General features: G+C 47.9%; 1 protein-coding gene and 1 pseudogene across 1 annotated transcript; one reads left to right on the top strand and one right to left on the bottom strand.

Annotated features, from left to right (window-relative positions):
- LOC130260850 (gastrula zinc finger protein XlCGF49.1-like) overlaps positions 1–25,441 on the bottom strand; it is a 160,390-nt pseudogene that overhangs the window by 37,923 nt on the left and 97,026 nt on the right.
- On the top strand, positions 9,165–23,068 carry LOC130261107 (uncharacterized). The gene is made up of 3 exons (XM_056507021.1): positions 9,165–9,879; positions 13,073–14,388; positions 23,000–23,068. Exons 2-3 carry the CDS (start codon positions 13,381–13,383, stop codon positions 23,066–23,068), a joined length of 1,077 nt encoding a protein of 358 aa, XP_056362996.1. The 5' UTR covers positions 9,165–9,879; positions 13,073–13,380.

The following is a 25,441-nucleotide window of genomic DNA, read 5'->3' as shown; positions in this document are numbered from 1 at the left end:
CCAAGTACTTTTCAGTCCAATCCCAACTCCACCCTCTCTCTCATTGCCTCAACCTAATCCACCCTATCCCAGTGGTCTGCCACTCCCTAGAATTTAATTTCCAGTCCCTCTCAGTGCCACATCAGGCCTCTCCCATTTCTCTCCATTTTGGTGAGTCCTGGTGGGGCTGGGAAGGGACTGGGAGACAGTTCGGGAGTCCTGGGATGGTGGGCAGGCAAATGAGATGGGGGTTATGGGACTGTGAGAGGGACAGGAGGGGCTTTGGTGGATCCTGTGGAAGCTGGAAAGAGATTGGGAGGAGCTTTTGAAGGGCCTAAGTGGGCTGGAAGCGATTGGAGGGGTGCTTAGAAGAGCTTCAAGTGTCTGTGAGAGGTTTTGGGGGTCTGGAACCCTGTGGACCCCTAGAAGTGCTGCCACATGCCGCCTGCAGCAAGGTGTTGATGGGGATCGGTAGCTACGTGCCAGGCTTCGTCTTCTTGGTGCTGGGGTTTGGCTTTTACCTCTACAAGAAGGTAAGTGGAAGTTCTCGGGGGTTTGTGTTCCCCCTTCTCCAGAGCGTGTGTACTCCCCCTGGGGACCCCTGCCTTGGTGCCACCACTTTTCACCTGCCCAAAGACCTCCTGACCCAAAGTGGCTGCAGACCCCTCCTCATGGCCTCAGCCCAAGCCCGGACCCCTCATTCCGTCCCCACGTTGATTTTGGGGGATAGTGTGTGTCCCCCCCCCCCCAGCTCCACTTTGCCCCCCCTGGAAGCTCCCAGTGTTCCCAATAAAGCTTCCAGTTAGACCCAGTTCCATTTAATTGTGGAGTGAAACTGGGGAGGGACTTGGGGGGACCCCGCGGGTCAATCGTGATTGCGCGGGGAGGGTGGGGTCCAGGTGGGGAACACTGGGTGCTGCGAGTCTGCCTGGAAGCCGGTGAGTCATCAGAGCTGCTCGCCCTGATTGGCTGGATCTTCTGCATCGGCATTGTCTGATTGGCTAATGAGAGGCCCAGGAGTTGAGAGAAGGAACAGGAGAGATCCCACCCCGAGCACCGAATGGGAACAACAGACCCAGCCTGGGCACAAGGAGGGAATAGATTACTAACCAAAATCACAGCAGGACAAGGAGAACGGAGAGAAATCTCTCCAACACCATCCCCTCACCCCTCGGGGATTACCAAGACTACAGATCACCAGGGCTCTGCCCAAGGGGGTCTCTGGGGATCATCCAAGACCGATCCTTCCACGGGGGATGGAGCTGGTGGAGCAGAGCACAAAGTTCTTCCCACACTCAGGGCACTCACAGGGCTTCCCTTAGTGGAGCCTCCATTGGTGTCTGGTAATGGCTGAGCTCTGTGTGAAGCTCTTCTCACACTCAGGACACTCCTAGGGCCTCTTCCCGGTGTGGGTGTGCTGGTGGGCAGTGAGATGGGAGTTGTGCTTGAAGCCCTTCCTGCAGTCGGGGCAGTGGAAGGGCCTCTCCTTTGTGTGAATCCACTCACGTAGGAGGAGATAGGAGCTGGTCTGAAACCTCTTCCCACACTTGGGACACTCAGAGGACCTCTCCCCAGTGTGGATACGCTGGTGTTTTCTCAGATTGGAGCTCACCCCAAAGCTCTTCCCACATTCCAGACAGCTGTAGGGCTTTTCCCCAGTGTGGATCAACTGGTGCCGCATCAGTATGGAGATGTCACTGAAGCTCTTCCTGCACTTCCCACACTCGAAGGGCTTCTCCCCAGTGTGGATCCTGATGCCGGATGAGGTCAGAACTCTGTCTGAGGCTCTTCCCACATTTTTCACACGTGTAGGGTTTTTCCCCAGCATGGATCCTCTGATGCCGGATCAGCTCAGAGCTGTAGCTGAAACCCTTCCCACATTCCAAGCACTTGTGGGGCTTCTCCCCCAGCTCTGAGCTCTGCCTGGATCTCTGGCCGTCTATTTGGCTCAAGGGAGGGTCTTTCCTCCTCGCAGCTCCCTGGGCTGGATTTGCAGCCCCTCCTCATGAGGGATCTCTGGGGTTTTTCTTCCACCTCCATCCGCCCACGCCTTGGAAATGAAAAATCCTGGTTTCGGAAAAGAAGCAAGAGGAGAGGGCTTTGGTCTGGGGGTTCCTCCTTGCCCAAGATCATCTCAGGAAGTTATTGGGAATCTTGTGTCTTTAAGGAGCTCCAAAACACCAAGATTCCGATCAGAAGTTCCACAAACATCAAGACACAGATCTAAAACTACCCAAACAGCAAGACTGAACCAAAGTCCCCTCCAAAATATAAAGATTCAGGCCCTGCAAAAAAACCAAAGCACCAACATTTAGGCCAATAAAGCTAAGAAACACCAAGATTCACCCCTGTGAAAATCGTGGATGCCCCCTCTGCGGTCACCTGCTGCATTTGGTGAGAGAAACTCTCCTGGGGCTGGGGAAGAGGCTGCAGCTACAGAGAGGGGTGGAACCTTGTGCTGCTTCTTGTTTCTCCTCCTCCGCCTCCTGTGTCCTTTTCCTCAGATTCTCTTCCTCGTATTATTCCTATTTCTGCACAATCCCACCGTCTCCTCCCAGGTGCATCATTTGACCATTTTGTTCTTCAACCCTGCTTCTCCTTCCCTTCTCCTGGTGCCCCCAGGCCCAGCACCCACTGCCGGCTCCCTCTTCCCCCCCAAACCCACAGCATCCCAGCGCAGGGGCAGGGATGGAGCTGGGGCATCTCGGGCTGGGGCAGTTCTGGGCTCTCGGCCGCTCCCGCCCGCACTCGGTCCTCACTGCAGCCGCTCCCGCCACGACAGCGCGGGGGGGCCCGGCCTTGGCGCTGCCCCCCTCCCACCTCCCCAAATTCCCCTCAGACTGCTACTCAGACAAAGGCCTGCTAAATTAATGAACTTTCAGAAAAACAGCTAAAGACTTAACAGAGCCATGAACATCATTAGCTTAACAAAAATGGGTGGCATATTAACAGGGGGGGATGCACTGGGTGCATTGGGAAGTCTGTACCTCTCAAGTTCTTCAGCCAATGGGGTAAGGGAAAGGGATATGCAGCTGGGAAAATAAGGATGGAAAGGAGGCTGCGTCCTCCAACAACTGCAGAGACACCATGGGAAATGGCCCATAGCCTCTCTCTCATTTAATGAATGAAATTAATTTTACAGGACTCCTCTGTATTCTTTGTGGACAGAAACCTCTGGTGATGTGAAGTTTTCCACACACCTTGGGGCTCGGCCGGAATTCCTTCATCCATCTGGGGTGGGGGCAGTGAGTGGAGCTGAAGGTGCCTCGCCCAGTTTGGGTGATCAGCTCCCTTGGGGGGCGGTGGCACCATGCATGGATTGGGCACCCGAGAGTGACCAGGAGACAGATGAGTGACAGATCAGGGGGGCTGTGAAGAGTCGGCAGACAGAGAGCACTGAAAATCTCATCAGAGAGTACAGTGGGGACTAAACATGGCAAAGCACCCATGGATGGGAGGAAGGGAAAGCCAGGAAGGGCTCCTGGCAAAAGGGATGATGATCCCAAAATATCCCTGAAGGGTCACTTGGGAGCATGTTGAGGGAGTTTGCACATTCTCCCAGAGGTAATCAAGAACACGGACACCCAGGGGGCAATAAGGGATGTCCAGAAGGGATTTAGACAACAGTATTTAGGGGATAAGTGGGAAAGATGAGCTGGTATGTTTTATTCCACCAGTGTTTGAAGATGCGGGTGATGGGTTTGAAATGCATGAGCTTTTCTTTATTCCTAATTCTGACTGTAATTTACTGAGAAGGGATTTGATGGCTAATTTAGGAATACAAAGTAATATTGCAAAGGTGATACAGAGTTGTGTCTTTGTCTGGCAAAAGTCTGGCAAGGTCTATGCTGAAGTGAACTCAGAAGTGTGAGCAGCCCAAGGAAAATACAGAAAATTACAAATGGAGCCTCTCCAAAGTACTTTGAAGCAACCAGGACAATTGGTGTCTAAAAGCAATACCCTATTCCAAGGGAGGGAAGGAAGGGCTCACAGCCTGTTCTTGAGTCCCTGCTAAAGGCAGGGCTTTTGGAGCCAGGGATCTCTCCCCATAATGCTCCTATCCTGCCAGTCAAGAAATCAGATGGAATCGACAAAATGGTGCAGGACCTAAGAAGAATAAATGAGATTATTGAACCCAGGCACCCCACAGTCTCAGATCCTTACACCATCTTGAACCAGGTTCCCTCCTCACACTGCCACCATCCAGTACTTGATGTCAAAGATGCTTTCTGGGGATGCCCACTCACACAGGATGCTAAACTGTATTTTGCCTTTGAGTGGGAACAAGAGCTAGAAGAGAAAATGGTAACGACATGGACGGTCCTTCTGCAGGGATGCACGGAAGCACCAGCCTTATTGGGGCAAGCCTTGCAGAAAATATCACAAGAATTTATCCCACCCCAGGGACTGGGTTAATGCAGGATGTGGATGACTTGCTCCAACCAGGAGGACAAGAAGTGGTAGAAGAAGCCTCTGTGAAATGGCTGAATGTTCAGGCATCCATATTTGGAAAAAAAAGGTGCAAATTGTGGAGAAGAAGGTTTAATATTTGGGACATATTTTGACTGAAATTTTGTGGTGTATTGACCCAGAGAAAGACCAGGGAATCTCAGAAGTAACATTACCCAGCACTAAAATGGAGCTGGAACAATTCTGAGGACTAATAGGCAATTGCTTGACCTGGATTGAGGATTACCTGCTCTAGCCAGAACATTGTATGACTTTTTAAACCCAGACAGCCTCAGTATTGTGGTATGGACACGAGAAACAGCAAAACTTCAGAAAATGAAATAAAACCAAAATGATTGATGCCCCAGCCATGGCTTTTCCAGACTCAGAAAAGAAATTTGAATTGAATGTGTGTTATAGTACATATAATATTATTTGCTTTGGCAAATATTAAACTGAATACTGTATATATAATGTTGGAAAACTTTGCTGTATGAATATAGTTTCTTTTAGTTTGGCTATTAACAAAACTGAAAAGTAGTAGTGCGATAAGTATGTTTTTTTAAAACTGTAATATGGTGATGTAAAAAACTTTCGCTCATGTAACTAACTCAGAGAATGGTAGAAGAGAAAAGATAATGAGGAAATTCCTCACATTCTCAGATTATGGGACACAAGGTCCTCAGGGAAGGAAAAAATGTTTATTTACAGGTTGGGGGAAAATGATTTTGAATAATTCCATGACTTGGAATAATGCATGAAGATCTATGAATATGCAACAGGATGATGCACTTAAGGAATGCAGCACCCTGCTGTTATAGCCTTTTGCTTTATTGTTTGTCTCAATGTCTTTTTAAAAAAGTTTAAATATTTATCAGGAAAGTGAACCTCATTTTTTAAAATGTGCATGTTACACAGGGCCATGCCAAAGGAATACTCATGCTAAAATGTTTAACCCAGTGGCCAGAGTGGCGTCATTGTCTGCAGAATTGTGCAGCCAGGGCTTTAATGGGACCTGAGGCCCAAAAACTGAAGGCAGGAGGATCTCCTGTTGTTCAACTCTGGTTCCAAGTTAAAGCTTTGATAGCCAAAAGAGCCTCTACAAGGATGAGCAGTGCTCAGTTATTACAGAACGAAACTTGTTCAGTGGCACAGGAGGATTTAGAATTAGGACAGGGGAAGGGTTTAACCCAGCCTCCTGTTTCAACAGCCTGCACAGGGGCTGGGAACAAACCCATGGCTGCATTCAAGTGACAGAGCTCCAGAGCCAGGCTGGGACAGATTGATGAGACATTCCCTGGCCTGAGGGACAAAATGGGTTTATGGATGGGTCTGCAAGGGCAGGAGAAGGGAAAAGAGTTCCAAGACACACTCTGATTAAGGAAAGGAAATTAGACCAAGACTTACACTCTGCCTAAGGAGTGCAGAGAAGCACCACTGGTGGCTAAGTGCCGCGGCCCATCCCAAGTGTCCCTGAGCACAGAAAGAGCCCCAGCACAGCTCAGCACGGGGGGACCCCTCACCCTGGGCTCAGCGGCTCTCAAGCCCCGCAGATTTGCACTTCCCGGCTGCAGCACCAGCATGGGAGACCCCTCTGATCCTGCACTGAAGGCAACGCAGCAGCAACCAGGGCTCCACATCAGGACAAGCCCCTGGGCCTGCCCACACATCCTCTGCTCAAATCCTCTGCCTGGGCACCCTCCTTTGGCATCTCCAGCCACTGGGGCCAATCCTTGCTGCCACTGCTGCAGCTTCGCTGCTTTCTGTGCCTGCACTGCCACAGCTGCTGGGGAACACAACGGCACAATTCCACTCTGGCTCTCAATTACACTCACAGACTGGACTGGGGGAGATTAGAAAATCACTAAAAAACTGGGCTGGTGCTGGAAAATATACCAATTTTAAATGTTTTTAAATATTATTTCCCTACTCAGGCTTGATTTGCCTTTTCCTTGGGGAAAGAAATTTTTTAAGGGATGTTACACCACTCAACAGAGATGAGTTTAACATCTCAACAGACTGGGAATGGCCCAAAAGATACCCACAAATATAACATCCATCAACAGAACATCATCGACCATCAGGAAACATCAGGAACACCCATCCCAGACAAAGCCACGGGCAGTGCTGGAGACACCTGGTCTGGGAAAGGTTGAGAGTGAAAATCAAGACAGCTACCAAATTAGCATCAGAGGCAAAGAAATCCAGGGCAAATAGGACACCAAATACTGAGAAGTACACAACTTACATGCAATGAACATCTAACCAATGCCTTTCAATGGCTTCAGATTGTATAAAGTTTTAGCAAAATTTAGTAGAACTCAGTTATCATGGAATGATTTTCTCTGCACACCTGGGCTATTTTTGGATGATATTATTTCTGTCAGATATCCTGGCAAGAATTAAATAATGCCTTGACTCTCTGAAGATATCAAGTTAAAAGCAGATTGTGGGGGGCTACATGTGAGTCATGCAATTGCTGCTCTGGAAGGCATGTATCAGTTCTAGGCAGTCCAGACAGGAGCTTTAGAAATGCAAATTAACTCTGCTGGGGTAAAGTACCCATTTACCATTTGAATTACAGCGATATCCTCGAAATAATAACCAACCAGAAAGATCGAGTTCCTGGCCTTCTTCTCAACCAAACCTTACCAAGGTAGAAGGTGGTATTTGTGGAAAATGAAACTATTCAAACTGCTGTTTGTAAATACACGATAACTGAAAAGTGGTGAAACAGATAACAATAATAAAAAAGTAGCTCATACTCCAGTCGAACGGTAGAAAGAATGGGAACGGGACACGTTTTGTAGTTCCGAGGCAGACCATGGCTTAAACGAATACTGTTCCTCCTCTGATGTGCTGCAGCAACTCTCATCATATTACCATGCAGGACAACTTGCTGAGTGCAGCTCATTCAGCAGCTGAGCAAGGGGATGCAGGTGGCAGCCAGGCCTCCTGATCCAGAAACGGCTATAAAAGCACAGGGATTGAGGTCACTGAGAATAATCCCAACACCAAAGAGGATACAGGAAGAACAAACAGGGTCGACGAGTGAATCTGCTTGGAGATAGGGCCTGGAACTTGTACATGAGAAAGCAACGGAAGAAATCTTCAGTTTCAGAAAATGTTATTAATTGGCATAATGCTGCTCAGCCAAGATCATGCTCAATTACTGAACTTCGAGAAGAAACACTTAACAGAGCCGTGAAAATTGGATGTTATACAAAAGGAGGGGTGCATATTAAGGGGGACATGCAGCAGGCGGGTCGGGAAATCTGAACCTTCCAAATACCTCAGCCAGTGGGGAAAGGGAGAGGAAGATGCGGCCGGGAAAATGAGCATAAAAAGGAGGATACGTTTTAGAGACCCCATGGCAAATGCCGCATGCCCTCCCTCTTTGTTCATCAATAAAGTCACTTTTACAGGACTCCTCTGTCTCTTTTGGGCACACAAAACTCCGGCGACGTTTCCCGCACAGCCCCGAGACCTCTCTCAAACATCCCTTGCCCGGCCCGGACTCCTGCCGGGGATCCAGGTGGGTCCCAGCTCCATACCAAACTCACCGCCAGCTCCCACCGCCCTCAGCTCCTGCTCACCCCGAGCTCCCGGCGGTTCAAGGCAGCAGCGGTTCCTTGGCCCCATACCCGGGCCGAGCCCAGCGCGGGAGCCGCTCCTCAGGCGAGGTTTCCGAGAAATGGCGGAGCTCGGGGAAAGGGAGGGGCGACTGTGCAGATTGCAGAGCCCGCCCCTCGCTGCGATTGGCTGATTCTGCCGTCACTCCTCGTTCTCGCGTGCTGACTGGGCAAAATCAGGACAAGCCCGGCCCCGAGGCAGACGCCAGAGCAGCCCTGGGGCAGCAAAGGCGCCATTCGCAGAGAGTCTGACCGGGCCCGGGAGCGGCGGCAACGGCCGGAGCCCGGTGAGGCGGCGGCGGAGGACTTTGAAGAGAACACAGCGCAGGATCCCGAAGACGGGACAGCCACCTCTGACCTATCCACAGAAACCGGGACGAGCCAGCGCTGCTCAGGCAGCGGCTCCTAACGAGGCCCCAGCGGGAAGGAGACCGCGGGCAGCAGCTCCCGCAGCGCCCTCAGCCCAGGGGGAACACGGGCCGGGCACGGCACAAAGAACCCGCGAGAGCCCCCTGCCGCCCCCTCCGCCCGCAGCGAGCCCCGAGCGCGGCTCCTACCTGCGCTGGGGCCGCCTCCGAGCTCTGCCGCCGCTCCCGGGCGGCACAGACGCTGCCACAAGGGCGCCTTTGGCCCTGGGGCCGAGCTTGTCCCAGCTCTGCCCAATCAGCGCGTGAGAACAAGGAGTGACAGCAGAATCAGCCAATCGCAGCGAGGGGCGGGCTCTGCACCCGGCAGCGGCCTCGGCCCGCGCTCTCAGGGCCCCCGGGCTGTGTGAGGGGAAAGCCGGAGATGAGGAACAGCCCTGGAACAGGCCTGGGCCCGAGGCGAGATTGGCCTAAAAACACAAAGTTCTGCACAGTTCCCGGTACGCCTTTCCCAGCCCTGTGTGATTGCTGGCTCCTGCTCTGTGAGAAGCCCTGGTGTCTCACTTCTCTTACCCCTAATTAGGAGCATCAGTGCACGGCTTTGATTTCCCCCAAAACGGGAAAACTGCTCCAAATCCCTGTAGATGAGTGGAGGAGAGGTGAAATTTCTGGTAGAAAACTCCACATACTCAGAGCAGGATAATAAGAAGTAAGTGAAGATGCTTAAAACCAGATTTCCCCTGAAACAGGGGATTTAAGGATTAAAATAGAATGAAGAATATAACCTAGTATCAGTCACTGTGTGCTTATAAGGAAAGGAATGCACGATGTACAACATATAGTATCAGTCACTGTGTGCTTAAATAAAGAAAGGAATTCACGATAAGAGACCCCTGAAGTATAGGAAGGTGTCCCTCTCCATAAAAGAACAAAGTCTGCAACCAAGAGACTACAAGCGCATGCGTGGAAAGACAAGGTGAAAAGTTCAACGAGTGAGGAAGACTTTTACTTCATCGTTTTCTGCCCACAGACTCATTTGAAGACCACCGACTCAATTAACCACGCAGCTGCAATGAATATGCAGCTAATTTCCATACGAAGCGGGGAAACAGGCGGGGCAGAAAATCAATATGTATAGGCGATTTAGAATATGCATGTACTTCCTAGATAAATAGAAGGTTAAGAAGCATGTAAGGTACGCAGGATTTGGGAGGATGCTCTCCCCCTGCGTCCAGCGCTGAATAAAATACGTACCTACTCCACAACTTTACGGGTTGTGAAGTCTATTTTCCGCGCTTCATTTGGCACCCCAGATGGGACCTTCCTGTCTGTCTGCAGGACTGAGCTGAGGGCCGGACGACTCCACGGCGCGCCCCGGGATTTCCTGGAGGAGACCCCGACCCCGGCTCGCTTACTGCAGCGACAGAAAGGACCACTGGCTGGCGGATGAAACGGTACGTATTAATTCTGGGGGGTTTGTAAGGCATATGCACGCGTGATTGGAGGGCTGTTGATAAATCGCAGGAGACGTTCTGCGTGCAACAAAGTCCCTGGGTAGGTTGGGCTTGCAAGCAGCAGGGCCGGTGGAGTTACCGGCGAAGGGATACAAACACCGGTGGGGCCGCTCCGTTCCCTTGTCGAGAAGGGAGGAGGGGGGCCGGTGAAGGAATTCGCTGACTGATAGAGCAGCCGCGGAGCGACCCTCGATCGCGGGTCGAGTGAATTCCTGCTCCCGTGTTATCGGAGCTGAGGTGGTGTGTGTGTTGGGAGTCCGGACAGTGTGAGCAGAGAGAGTGAATGAGTGAGTGAGACGTACCCAAGAGGGGAGTAAGTGTGAGGTATTTGCTTCAGAAAGGCAGAATTATTGTGTAGTGTGCGGTGTGATGCGAGCGGGACTGTAGCTGTGCTGAGAATGTAATGATTGTTAGTAAAACGTATGAATAATAAGTGTGCTGTGTTCGTACAAGAGCGAGTGTGCTGCGTTGATACATTGTGTGCTTTGTTTGTGTACTGAGACGAGTGAAAAGGGGTCCCCTTTCCAATGGTTTGGGCGTGATCCTTGGGATTTGTGAACCTAATAGAGAGCCAGATAGAGAAAGGAAACAAATTGACTGATCCAGCAGCTGGTATTGTGTGTGTGAAGGGGATTGGAAGGAAATTCTAAAGTTCAGTAAGGAAAAGTTTAGGTGTAAAGTAGGCAGGGGACAAAAAGAGAAAAATGGGATCTACACAGAGCACAGAAGTCCCTAAAGCCAGCCCTTTAGGGTGCATTATAACACACTGGAAAGAGGTTGCAGGAACTGGTGGCACTGAAAATAAATCCACCCTAATTAAATATTGTAGCCATTGGTGGCCACTTTATAGACTAGATCACGGAGTAAGGTGGCCACCCACTGGGACTTTAGATTATGATACTCTGCTGCAACTAATGCTGTTTTTAAGAAGAGAGGGCAAATGGACAGAGGTCTCCTACTGTGATATGTTCTTCTCTCTCCGAAACCACCCTGAATGGCAGAGAGACTGTGGGATTAAGGCACCCTCTGACCCTTTAGTTTTAGCCCTTGAGAAGGAAAGGAAAGCAAATAAAGGGAAACTTAAAAGGTGTTGTTCAGCATGTGATATAGGTGAGCGGTGTACCAGATTAGACAAAATGCACAATTTGGATATGCAGGAACAGGATATGAGTGACCTATTCAAATCTCCTTCTCAAACTCGGGGACAGAGGGATGATGATTCAGAAGGAATACGTACTCCAGCCATTCTCCTCCCAGAAGCCCTGTGTCTTCTAGGACGAGAAATAAGGTGCTACAACTCCCTTTGAGACAGGCTGTGGGACCAGAAGGAGGGAGACTTCTAGTAAAAGTACCCTTTTCTACTATTGATATAGAAGCATGGGAAAAAGTTGCTAAAAACTACCGTAGTGATCCAATAACTACAGCAAAGCGTTTGCGGTATATTATAAAGCAACATAATCCAGATTGGTCTGATATACAATTATTGCTGGATGCATTAACTGAAACAGAAAAGCAATTAGTCCTGAAAACAGCAGGGGATCTAGCAGAGGATTATTATAAGGCCCAGCAAAAGGATGTAAAGGAGTATTTCCCCCTCCAGAATCCACAGTGGGATCCAGACAGGACAGCAGAAATGCAAAAGTTAGAAAGCTACCAAGAATGGATAGCAAAAGGGATGGAACGAGCAATACCTAAAACTATAAATTGGTCAGCACTATATGCTGTTAAACAGGGTCCCTCTGAAACACCATCTGAATTTTTGGATCGATTAAGGGATGCAATGCGTCGCAATACATCTCTAGACCCTGAAGCAGAAGTGGGGATTCAACAACTAGTGAATTTATTTTTGGGTCAATCTACGGGGGATATTAGGCGTAAGCTTCAAAAGATAAAAGGGCCCGAGGGAAGGAATTTAGAGAATTTACTAGATGAGGCATGGAGAGTATTTAGCAATAGAGAAGAGGGATATAAGCAAAATGTGAGGCAATTGGTGGCAGTGGTGAGAGAAGAAAGAGGAGGACAAAATCGTGGGCAGGGTCGACGAGGGGGACAGGGGGGCCCACCTCGATTGGGTAAAGATCAGTGCGCGTTTTGTAAAGAGTTGGGGCACTGGAAGAATGAATGCCCTAAACGAAGGAGGAACAAGGAAAAAGATGTGATTGCATATGCAAAAGGAAACTGAAGGGGACCGGGAGATCAACCCCCAGCAGATCCCCTGGTTATAACAATGGAGCTGGGGGAGGAGGGAAAGGAAGTAGAGTTTGTAATTGATACAGGAGCGACATATTCAGTATTGAATAAGGCCCTGGTGCCTGTGGGAAAAGATTATGTTACGGTACAAGGAGCTACTGGCCAGTCTGAAAAGGCTTATTTTTGTAGACCTTTAAAATATAAATTTGGGAAACAATGGGGAACTCATAAGTTTTTATACATGCCAAATTCCCCAAAGGCGCTCCTGGGAAGAGACTTATTGGAACAATTACAAGTGACCATTGTATTTAAGGATGGGGAGATTACTTTGGAGGTAAATGATCAAAAATATATAGAAGTGTTGAGCTTAATATTGACAATTATTGAAATTGAAGAAGAAATTAGAGAAGAAATAATTAGTCAGGTGTTCCCCGGAGTATGGGCTTCCAATGTGCCAGGGAGAGCGAAAAATGCACCTCCTATAATAATTAAACTCAAAGAAGGGAAACAACCAGTTAGGATCAAGCAGTATCCTTTGAGAAAAGAGGACAGGGAAGGAATTAGGCCAGTGATTGAGAACTTTTTACAATTAGGATTACTAAAAGAATGCCAGTCTGAGTTTAATACTCCTATTTTACCTGTTCAGAAACCTGATGGTTCATACCGGGTGGTGCAAGATTTGCGGGCTGTTAATAAGATAACTGAAGATCTTTATCCAGTAGTGGCAAACCCATATACTTTATTAACATGCTTAACACCAGAGTTTACTTGGTTTACTGTTTTAGACCTGAAAGATGCCTTCTTTTGCCTCCCTCTCCATGAAGCCAGTCAGAAAATTTTTGCATTTGAATGGGAAAATCCTAGAACTGGACGGAGAACTCAACTCACATGGACAGTACTTCCCCAAGGGTTTAAAAATTCTCCTACTTTGTTTGGGGAGCAGCTTGCCAAGGACTTAGAGGCCTGGGAGGCCCCCCAGAAGAAGGAAAGCTGCTGCAGTACGTAGACGATCTTCTAATAGCCACTAAGACGGAAGAAGCATGTGTGGCCTGGACGGTGAGTCTCTTAAACTTTTTGGGACTCCAGGGGTATAGAGTATCAAAGAAAAAGGCTCAGGTGGTGAAGCAGAAGGTTATCTACCTGGGATACGAAGTTAGTGCTGGACAACGGACCTTAGGGCAACAGCGTAAAGAAGCAATATGCCAAACTCCACAACCCCAGACAATAAAGGAACTGCGAACCTTTTTAGGGATGACAGGATGGTGTAGGTTGTGGATCTACAACTATGGGTTGCTTGTTAAACCTCTGTACACGCTTATGGCAAATGGCAGCAGAGATCTCAAGTGGACCAAAGAGGCCACTCAAGCCTTTCGTCGATTAAAGGATGCTCTTATGTCAGCCCCAGCCCTAGGACTTCCTGATGTAAGTAAACCATTCTTTTTGTTCTCCCATGAGAAACAGGGGATTGCCCTGGGAATACTAGCACAGAACCTCGGGCCATACCGAAGGGCAGTTGCTTACTTCTCTAAGCAGCTGGATGCAACGGCCAAAGGATGGCCAGGGTGCCTCAGAGCGGTGGCAGCAGTTGTGATGAATATTCAAGAGGCACGCAAATTCACCCTGGGCCAGAAAATGACTGTATTGGTGTCTCACACAGTATCTGCAGTATTGGAGGTAAAAGGGGGGCACTGGCTTTCTCCACAAAGATTCTTGAAATACCAAGCTATTATGGTGGAACAAGATGATGTGGAAATAGTGGTGACTAATATTGTCAACCCAGCTTCTTTTCTCAGTGGAAATCAAGGAGAACCAGTACACCACGATTGTTTGGAGACTATCGAAGCCACCTACTCCAGCCGACCAGACTTGAAGGACACCCCTTTTGACAATGCAGAAACCTGGTTTACTGATGGAAGCAGCTACGTCATCGGTGGGAAGCGATATGCTGGGTATGCAGTTACCACCAGTAAAGAGGTACTAGAATCTGGATCTTTGCCAACAGATACCTCTGCACAGAAGGCTGAGATAGTTGCCCTGATCCGTGCCTTGGAAATGGCAAAAGGGAAGAGAATAAATATATATACAGACTCAAGATATGCATTTGGGGTTGTGCACGCACATGGAGCTCTCTGGAAAGAAAGAGGACTGTTAAACTCACAAGGAAAGAACATAAAACATGCACAAGAAATAATGCGATTATTGGAAGCAGTCCAGATGCCTGAGAAGGTAGCAATCATGCACATTAGGGCACACCAGAAGGTGAGCTCAGAATTGGAAGAAGGAAATGAGCTGGCGGACAGAGAGGCAAAAGAGGCAGCAAAGGGTGAGATAGCAATTGAAGCAACCTTGATTCCAGACGGACAGATATTCCTTGAAGGTAAGCCAATATACGATAAAAAAGATAAGGAATTAATTGAGGATCAGAAGGGAACATATAATGAGGAAGGATGGGCTGTCACTACAGAAGGGAGACTGGTTATCTCCTCCCACATACTATGGTCCCTAGTTAAGAAGGAACATCAGAAAACACACTGGGGAGCAGATGCTCTATATACCCATCTAATTGAAAAGATTACTGCTAGAAATTTATATACTGTTGTTACCCAGGTTACTCGGCAGTGTGACCTTTGCCTCCAGACTAATCCTAAGAATACCCCTAAACCAAAACTTGGTCAAATTGGAAGAGGCCAGGGGCCTGGGCAGCAGTGGCAAATTGATTTTTCAGAACTTCCAAGAAAAGGGGGGTATAGGTACTTATTGGTGATGACAGATACCTTTTCAGGGTGGCCAGAAGCCTTCCCAACTAGAACTGCCAAAGCACGGGAGGTAACTAGAGCGCTGTTACAAGAAATAATACCACGCTTTGGAGTTCCAGCCACTATATCCTCAGATAGAGGACCACACTTTATTTCAAAGATAGTGCAACAAATTAGTCGTCACTTGGGCATAGATTGGGAACTTCACACCCCATATCATCCTCAGTCCAGTGGCCAAGTAGAGAAAATGAATCATTTAATTAAACAGCAAATTGTGAGGTTAGGACAAGAAGTTAATTTGCCCTGGCCCCAATCACTCCCATTGGCATTGATACGAATTCGAACTAAGCCAAGGACTAAAGAAAAGTTAAGTCCTTTTGAAATGCTTTACGGGAGGCCATATGGAGTGCAAAGGGGAACTTCTACCCAAGTTGGAGAGGAGACACTGGCCACCTATATGGTGGCTTTGAGCAAACAGCTCAGAAAAATTGAAAAACATGTGGCTGGAACTCGGGGCAGAGGTTTGGATGGACCAGTGCATAATATACAGCCTGGAGATTATGTATATGTTAAGTCTTTTACAGAAAAAACCCTCGAACCACAGTGGGAAGGACCATTCCAGGTGCTACTCACTACCTTCACTGCAATTAAGATCAAGGAACAGAGCGCTTGGATCCACCATTCTCGGGTGAAGAAAGCTCCAGAAGCTCCTTGGAAAGTAATATCTGGTGATAACGGACTAAAGCTCAAGTTTAGACGAACAAAATGAGCATATTACAGTTAGGGGTGTTCGGTGATTCAGGACCTAAAAATTTAATTGTTTTGTTTGTAAATATAATTATATTCCAAGAATTGAAAAGTACCTTTAGCCAGAGCAATGTTGAATGGCCTTGGTCTCAGGCTTTTGTTAAGTCTACCGGATATATGGGGGAGATACAAAATTTGAACTTGTCAACTGTAGTCATGCATGGAAACCAGGTATATGAAAAGCAAGAATGGCAGAAACAAGGGTTGTGGTCACTTCAAGGGACTGTAGGAGAGACCATCAGAATAGGATGTCGAATGATTAATGGAACTACCTATGAGAAACCAGCTCAAATTAGTGTGTCATCTCCCCCTGAAAATGAACATAATGAGATTTGTAAGCAACGCAGTGAGCCAGATTGTTGGTATAATTTTACATTAGATAGGACTGTTGAGGTGGTATGCCTTTGGTCTCATAGAGGTCTTGGGCTCTCATTTAAATTTAGAATAAATGCCATAACCGAACCTGTTCAGATTCAGACTCAGAGTACGCCACTCGAACTTAAACTTATGATTTATGAGGTAGGCCCATATATAGTGAGGAATACAGGACAACAGCAATTATTATTCAACCCAGAATGGTCTCTCAAGCGTGTTGAATTGCTAATACAAACCAATATTTCAGAGATTCAACCAGCCTGTTCCTCCTTCCTAAAACCATCCCTAGAAGGTTGGACAACATGGTTACAGAAGCAAGTACACTTTAGGGATAGGATGCGAAGAGATTTAACGGGAATGTTTGGAACAGGATTAGGAGTATTGAATGGTATTGACTCTGAAATACTAGCAAATAAGCTAGCAATTGCAACAAATGATTTGACAAAACTGGGACAACCTCTACAATCGTCTTTATTGGCATTAGGAAATAGTCAGTGGCAGGTTTCAAAGGTGTTACCGAACTGGACAAAGACTGAGGACCAGGACCATAAGTTAATAATAGACGCACTTAGCACGGTTCAAGATAATGTGTCTTTAGCTTTCAGTTGTGTACAAGCGCAGTTATGGATCCAATCCACAGCTGCCTTGGCTATAAGAGAAGGGAGTGAAGGCACTTTTCCGATTGAGGTTCGAAAAGTTGTTTGGGACAATGCTAATGATTTTGAAAGAAAATTCCAATCCTGGTGGACTCTAGTAAATTTTACCTATGATCCTGTTACTAATATGGCCACTACCTTTGTGCTTACCATACGTAATGCCACAGTTTATGATATTCATCCCATCATTGCATTGGGACTCAATCATGAGGGGACGGTGTTGTATCCCTCAGAGCATAGGGCGTGGGCCCGGACAGTAAATGGGAAATGGCAAACTGTGAATGTAGAATCTTGTGTTACTAGAGAACAACAAGGGTTTATTTGTGAAAGCAATACAATTGATGCTCAAGACGTATGCCTTGACACCGAGCAGGGTGTATGCCACTTTGAAATTCATCCAGATGCTGATCAAAAGACTATGCTTATATATACTGGTCAAGGATGTGTATGTTTAAGAACCACTTGTGTTTTTGTGAACATAGACAATGAAAATGTAACTCTGCCTGTTAAGAATAACTCTAATTTCTGTATTTGTAATTTCGTTAAAATTATGGGATGTGATTTTTCATATTCGTCACCAGTTACATCCCACCAGCTGATAAGGTCTAACTACACGACATACCACAAACTATCACCTACGCCCATTGGAATGAACCTTACATTGGTAAAGCAACTGGTAAAACATCAAGACTTAGCAAAAATTTTGGAAGAAATCAAAGAGAGCGGGCAAAAGACTTTAGTTACAGTTCACCATGATGTCCAAGAAATAAATAGAGTCTTACAAAGGGTTAAGCAGGATGCAAGCCACAATTGGTGGGATGCCCTTTTCGGGTGGTCCCCAACTGCAACTGGAATTGTGAATACATTATGTCACCCAGTAATTGTGTTATTGGTTTTAGTCAGTCTAAGCTTACTGCTGTCTTTTGTACTATTTATTTGGAATTGGAAGATGTTGCAACGAATGGCAATACTAACTTCATTATCAAGAGTACATGGTAAGGCATTAAGAGATACGTATCTTAAGGATGGAGAAAGAGAAATTTTGTATTAAGTAAAAGAATTTACTAATTTTCTAGAAAAGGGGGGACTGAAACAGGGGATTTAAGGAATGAAGAATATAACCTAGTATCAGTCACTGTGTGCTTATAAGGAAAGGAATGCACGATGTACAACATATAGTATCAGTCACTGTGTGCTTAAATAAAGAAAGGAATTCACGATAAGAGACCCCTGAAGTATAGGAAGGTGTCCCTCTCCATAAAAGAACAAAGTCTGCAACCAAGAGACTACAAGCGCATGCGTGGAAAGACAAGGTGAAAAGTTCAACGAGTGAGGAAGACTTTTACTTCATCGTTTTCTGCCCACAGACTCATTTGAAGACCACCGACTCAATTAACCACGCAGCTGCAATGAATATGCAGCTAATTTCCATACGAAGCGGGGAAACAGGCGGGGCAGAAAATCAATATGTATAGGCGATTTAGAATATGCATGTACTTCCTAGATAAATAGAAGGTTAAGAAGCATGTAAGGTACGCAGGATTTGGGAGGATGCTCTCCCCCTGCGTCCAGCGCTGAATAAAATACGTACCTACTCCACAACTTTACGGGTTGTGAAGTCTATTTTCCGCGCTTCACCCCCATCCCTCCCTCCTTCCAGCTGCACCTCCTACCCTGGCAGTGCAGGGTGTGAGAAACGATGCTCCCTTTTTTAAAACTTTCAGAGACTTATTAAAGCTTAGCATAAAAATACATCAAAAGACTGAATAAGGAGAACAATTAGCGCTGGGAACACAGGACTAAACCCCCACGTGCTCACCTACAGAATGGATGTTCTGTCTTTTATGCCCCCGGGCCGTCCCAAAGTCTTGTCGGTGAACTCCTTCTCTGCCGTCCATGGCTGGAGACTTTCTTACAGCTTAGCTGCAGGGAAGGTGTAGGAACAAGCTGGCCCTGCCCAAATGCCCCGACTACCTAAGCCATGTCTGACAACAGTAGATGGTGGAGGAGAAAGAGGGCTATGGGAGGATATATTACAAAACCATCATTACACATCCACAAAATTTATCTTTAAGATAAATACATTATTCATCCTTTAACTGTGAGAGCCAACCATCGCATTACTCACATATAACAGCGGGGACTTCACCAGACCCCCAAATCAGTAGGGGATGGGGCCAGCTCCAGTCCCCCCAGTCAGTGGGGGCAGAGACTTCCCCCAGCCCCTCTGTGTATTGCATCAGCCTAATGCATATTTACAAAAGATTATGCATATTCAAACATTTTAACACAGTTCCTCCCCCATCCCACGTTTTTCAAGCAGTTGTCCCATTACAGACCATTTGTTACTTTTCAATATAGTCAACAGGTTTCAATTCATTCATTGGTTAAGTGTTAACGTTACAACTCTTCACCAGCATTAGTATCATGACACTACCTTTGTATTAAAAGATCTCTAAACTTTAGTAAAACTTCTTTTACAAAAGTCAACCTTCTAAAACACATAGTATTCACTTTAACGACTGCTAAAGCCAACACTGTAATATATTTATGACAGTGGCCTGGAGCTTAGAGCCAGGCTTGGGCTAGGGAGTGACTGGGGCTGCCATTGGGCTTAGGTCCAAGAATGGTGTTGGCCTTGGGGCAGGAATTTGGGCTGAATTTGGGAGTTCAAGCTAAAGCTGGCATTAGAGTGTGGGCTGGTGCTAAAAGCTGCACGTAGGGCTTGGGACTGCCATGGAGTTTGGGCTTAGGGTTGCACTTGGGGCTGGCTTTGGGCTTAGGGCTAAACATGGCATTTGGTTTAGGACTGATCATTTGGCAAGGGGCTGGAATTTGGGCTGGGCTTTGCAGTTAGGGCTGGGTTTTAGATTAGAACTGGAATTGGGGTTAAGGCTAAATGTGCCATTTGCCTTAGGCCTGGCCTTGAAGTTGGCTCTGGGGCTGCACCAGTCTGGCGCTGGGATGAGATTAAATCTGGAAGCGTGAGTGTGTCTCACCATGGAATGTGATGGAGCTCAGGATCAGGGTGAGCTTTAGGACTGAGTGCTTACCCAGACGGACAGGGGAGATGTCGCTGCAGGATGTCCCTGGCATCATCACAGTCTTGCTCAGGCACCACCAAAAGGCAGCAGGTCCCACTGGCCCCCAACAAACAGGACCAGGCCAACTTGGGAAGCTATATTGGAAATACTGGCAGCAGAGTGGCACTGTTCAGAGGCATAGTGACACCGGGCTGGGGGTCCCCAGTGGGAGCACACACCCTCACCTGAGTCACTGGCCCCCTGACAGGTGAGCCCCTGGCACCACCAGTACCACCAGTACAGTCCCAGCTCTCCCGACACGCCCCATCCCCAGCACCAAGCGGTGCCACCAGCCCCAAAGCAGCCACGCTGAGCCATGGCGGGTCCGCAAAGCTCCACCCCATGCAGCACTGGGAGCACCAGTCTGGACCAGTTTGAAGCGCAGGTGAGTGGCATCAGAACCCACAGTAATGAGTCCACCACAAGGTCTTTAGAAGCCCCGAAATTGGCAGAAAGCAGCAGGATCTTCCCTAATATGGGATCCTCACGTCCTTCCCTGTGGGGCCCCACTCCAAAGTCAGAGCCTGTTGGAGTGTGTAAAACAGAAGCCTCTCTGAGTCCCTCAGAGAGAGAGAAGAATGCGGGGATTGAATTAAAGCCTTTAGAGAAATTGAAATACATTAAGCCACACAGACATGAAGTAGAAGTGTAAGTTTTAGTTTTAAGTAAAGTAGGAATATTAAGTCACATAGATATGGAGTAGAAATTTTAGTTTTAAGTAAGAATATACTGTAAGTGCCTTCAGAGAGTAAAAAGCCCTAAAATCTAGTTAAAAGTTCAGAAACTTACCCCCAGACTGTCCTAGGTTACAATGTAAAGATGTGCCCAAAAGTATGTATTCTATCATCATCTTCATGAACCGTTGAAACCAGGTGGGGCAGTGTTCCCTATCTCCATAGGAGATTGTGGGAGTCCAGAGTATTCCTGGCTTCCCTGGGAGCCTCAAAACCCTCCTGGCAGGGTCCCCAAAGACCCTCAAATGAGACCCAAGTGTCTCAGGGGCTGGATTTAGCTCCTTGGAACAATTTACCAACTTGAGAGAAGAAATGCAAACTGCAAAAATAAATAGAGTGTAAATTAGATTGTTAGAATGTAGAATAAGCAGATTTCTAGAATGTTTATATTAAGGGGCTCATGGTTAAGATTTAGGATTTGGGGCATGGTATGCTTCTTCCTTCTTCTTCTTCACTCCATCCATGTTGGAGTGCCACCTTGGCATCCTTTGATTGGATGGGGACAAAATTAGACATTGCGATAAGAATGTGATGTATTGGAAATTAATTGTAAATATCTAGCATGTAATTTAGAGTATAAGTCCTGCCTCTGCCAAGCAGATTCTGCCCTGGATGTCTGGCGAGCAGACCGCTGTTCGCTGGACAAAGCATTCCTGAGATAAGAAACAATAAACAATCTTGAAACCTCTGAGAACAGTCTCCTGCAGTCTCTCATCGGTGGGCATTGGGAGAAAACCTGAATTCTACACTACCTTCATGTCCTCCTGAGGTGATCTCAAGCATAAAAAGACACCACGGGCTGTGACAGGAGATATACTCTGCTAATGGGCCATCTGTTAAAAAACAGGTGGGGCAATGTTCTTTATATTTTCCACAATCCATCCTTCCTCCAGGAAGAAATCTTCTGTTTATGGGTCATTGAGTCCCACTGCGTGACTGATAAATTTACATCATCCCACCGGGATATGCTTCAGCCAGAGGGAGGAGCCAAGCATTTCCTACCTAGGTAAAACCTGAGATTTGGAACACTCTTACCCAATGGTTTCCAGAGGACAAGAGCTACCAGACCTTTCTAAGTGATGATTACTTCAACAAGACCACTTCATCTGGACTGCTACCACCACCCTAACTAACAGGGTGTCAGGTTGTATTCTGACTCTGTCAGTGGTTTTCTTTTGTACTATTGCATGTATTTTATATTTTTTTCTTTTTCCTTTTAAAATTGTATTTCTGACTTGGAGTCCCTCACTGATTTTGCTTTCAAACCAGTACACAGACAAAATTAAAACATAGTAAGAACACTGCTTACATTTTCTAGAAAGAACAGATAAATCACAGGCATAGATAGAACTGTATGCTTAAATTTTGACACTACTTTGTACTCTAGAACTAATATTCTAGTAGGTTTAAAAGGAATGTTTTAGGTTAATGTTTTTAGCTCATTGGATGATTTACGAATAAAAACCCCTGTACTGGGGTGAGAGACCACCATCTTCATCACATCCCAGAAGAAGAAGAAATGCCAGGCTGCTGCTGCGCTGCTTTTCCTACTTGGAACTCTATGCCAAAAGCTTTTAGCATGGACTTTAATATTCTGAACTTTTTGCCTTCGAGACTGATGTACTTCTGCAATAAACAACTTTACAGCAACCAACAACTGCTCTTGTCTCTTTGAAGACCCAGACCCATGAATAACTCAACAAGAGCCGAGTGACTTCCTCCTCCCAGTAACTCATCCCTCAGGATTGCAAGGTGCTCCAAAACCTCCTGAGTAACCAGATCACCCCAAGCTCGTCATCCCAATGTGTGGCTGTCTCATGATGGATGCAATCTCAGCCATCCTACCTCTCCCAAACACATCCCTGTTCTTGGCAGGGGAGAGCTGCTGCCGGGGAAATCGTTGTGTGCAGGGGATCCTTTATTCCCCTCGTGCAGCTCCAAGCTCCCGAGGACAAAGTCCTGGTTTCTAGGGCTGTGCCCCTCCCCAGATTTGTTGTGTTTAATACCCAAGTGCGGCAAGCCCGTGCCCTGTGGCAGCAGCCGGTGCCAGGACAGCCCCAGGAGCCGTGCTAATGCCCAGCACTGCCAAGGAGGGACTGATGGGAGGGGAGTTCATAAGGAACCCCCGCGGCCCTCGCTGCGCACGGGAGAGGAAGGTTTTTAGTGCCTGGGATCGATTCAGGGATTTCTGTGTAGGAGAGTAGATTGTGAGAAATTAGGAATGGGGCTGCAGCTGAGCCTCGTCCCTAATAGGGTGCAGCTGTGTAAAACAGGTGAACATGATTAAAGGAAAAGGAGCACGGAATGTTGAATTGTATTGACCAATCACAAAAGACTAAAAGGGCACACGGCTATTATGTATACTGGAGAAGGGTATAAAAGGTTTTACTGGGGAACAATAAAGTGCTGATACTTGAAATTTTTTCCGATGTCAGTTGTATGTCCTCCGTCATTTCTAGGCTCTCGAGGGACCGAAGTGGCAGCAGCAGGACCTGCGGGGTCTGGCCCGTGGGAGCAGCCTGGCATGAAAATTTCACGGCGGCCCCAGCGCGGAGCTCAAAGACAGAGCGGAGCTGGTTAGGAACAACTCCGGAACCCCCCTGGTGCCCGAGGGTTGAGCGGAGCTGGTTGGGAACACCCAGCAGCTCATCTCAGCCACTCAAAGCCGCTTCCTCTGTTCCAGCTGCTGCCACCACCCTGCCCCGCCGCGGTCCCACAGAGTCACCGCTCATTGTGCACCTCGAGGGGCTCGATCCGCGCCCTGCCCAACCATCGCTGCGGCTCCTTCAGTGACACGGAGGGGCCGAGACCCCCCAGTGCTGCCCGGACAAACCCTTAGGGCGGCTCTTTTAGTGTCAGGGTGCGGGTTTTTTCGTTACTTTTTATTCTATTCTCTACCGCCGCTGCTTCTTGCAGCTCTCGGTGCAGTTCTTCCACCGGACACGGACGGTGGGGAATCCTCGGTGCGGCTCTTTTCTTATATTTTATGCTATTCTCTATGTTTAATTCTATTGACACCTCCCACCCGCCCCGACGCTGCCCTTCTGGCCACACCCGACCTTGCCCATCCCGCGATGTGGCTCTTCAGTGACACCGGGTGCTGGAGAGCGCCAGTGCAGCTTTTTATTCTCTTTTACTCTATTATCTGCATTTTATTCTATTCACCAACTGCCCGTGATTCGGTGCAGCTCCTTCAGAGGTGAGCAGAGGAGACGCCCTTGGTGCGGCTCTTTGATTGCATTTTAGTCTCTTCTCTACATTTTAGTCTTTCATTTAATTTCCTCCTCTCCCGTCTCATGGAGCGAGTCCTTCGGGGACCGAGAACGGCACAAGTCCCTCGGGGCGGCTCCAACACAGCTCAGCCCACCGCCGTTCCCCAGGGCCTCCCCGCTACTTGGGGATCGGACACCGCAGGCGGCCCCGGCCCCTCCCTCTTCTTCCTCGTCTCCCTCCTGACGGGATTGAACCCCCGCCGCCGCCCGGCTCCTTCTGCCGCTGCTCACCAGCACCACCCGGCGCTGCTGCTGACGGGCCAGAACGCGGCTGCCCCGCGCCTCAGGGCCGGGCCGAGGAGTGACCGCACGGGTGGGGAGGGACCCCCGCTGGACAGGGGACAGACTGACCTCATGGAAGGGACCCCACGCCTGGAGCAGGGCAAGGATTCCTGTCCCTGAGGGGGAAGCAGCAGCACGAACTGACCGTAACCCCCATCCCTTCTCCCTGCACCGCTGGGCAGAGGAGGGAGGGAGCTGGGAACTGTGTTGAATTTTTACATTTCTCGTTACAAAGCACAGTAACAAGTGAAGCTCCGCTTTCAGCTTCAAAGGAGGGAATCCAGCGTGGCGCTGGGAATCCCATAATCTCAAGGTATTTCTTGATATTCTTTCATACTCGACACTTTAATTTTGGCACAATGAAGGCCTTCAGCAGCAATGTGTGTCTCACCCACTGGTTTCTGGCTCAGACCCAGCTCGGAAATTGGACAAGAAACCTAAAGTCCCAGGAAAAGCAGCTCTGCCATTATTTATTTTTTTCATTCTTATTTTAAATTTTATTTTAGATATCATACGTATTTTTCTTTTGCTTTTTTTATAATCCCGTATTTATTCTCTGTTTCTCCCCAGCCCTTTTTCCCCTCCCAGAGGTTTGTGGGGAGGTGCCATCCTACTGCCCTGGCACCTGCAGCTGCTCTGGTGCTGTCAGTCCCCGGCTCAAAGGGAAACTAAAAACCCCTCTGGAAATAAACACAATCTGGGGGAAAACCCTGCAGGGGGGATTTAATCCCACGGACAGCACTGGATGAGAGTTGGAGATTCCAAATGGTCCAAGGGGCCTCGGGGCCTCCCTGGGGCACCTCTGAGACCCCCTGCGCAGAGCGACCCCTCCCGCCCCCCAAAATCCACAGGTTTGGGTCCACTGAGAAAAATAGCTGGAAAAAGGAATTGGAAAGGGGGTGGAGCCTGAGGAGACCCCTCAGCCATCACCCGGAAAGGAAGGGCTTTCTGCAGGAAAGCCACAGGAAAATCCTCCAGAAACCAAGGAAATAATGATGAATTTTTTAACTCTTTCCACTTCTGTTTCCAGAAGGTCCTGGCCAGGTCCTGCCTGGAGGAGCTGGGGGCGGGGAGGAGGCTCACAGCCTAACTGGGGAGAAAACTTTAATTGGGGCAAAGAAACTTTAATTGTGGGGAGAAAATTTGAATGGAGGGAATTTGAATGGGAGGGGATGATTTTAAATTGGGAGAGAAAATGAAGTGGGGGGAGGACCCTCCAGTCCTCAGCTGTGCCTGAAGGTGCTGCCAGCAAAGGGGATCACATCCAGGTGCACCCGAAGGTGGGTGAGAAGGCTGGAGCACTGGCTGAAGTTCTTCCCACATTTCAAGAACTTGAAGGGTTTCCCC

This window comes from Oenanthe melanoleuca, chromosome 19 (assembly GCF_029582105.1).
Source record: "Oenanthe melanoleuca isolate GR-GAL-2019-014 chromosome 19, OMel1.0, whole genome shotgun sequence".
In the NCBI taxonomy this organism is placed as follows: Eukaryota; Metazoa; Chordata; class Aves; order Passeriformes; family Muscicapidae; genus Oenanthe; species Oenanthe melanoleuca.
This window is presented reverse-complemented; position numbering and strand designations above follow the sequence as displayed.

Excerpts from the sequence above, each read along its gene's own strand:
- LOC130261107 (XM_056507021.1), top strand. The coding sequence starts at position 13,381 with ATGACAGGATGGTGTAGGTTGTGGATCTACAACTATGGGTTGCTTGTT. Across the intron at positions 14,389-22,999 it reads ACATTAGGGCACACCAGAAG|GCTCTCGAGGGACCGAAGTG; the intron begins GTGAGCTCAGAA and ends CGTCATTTCTAG.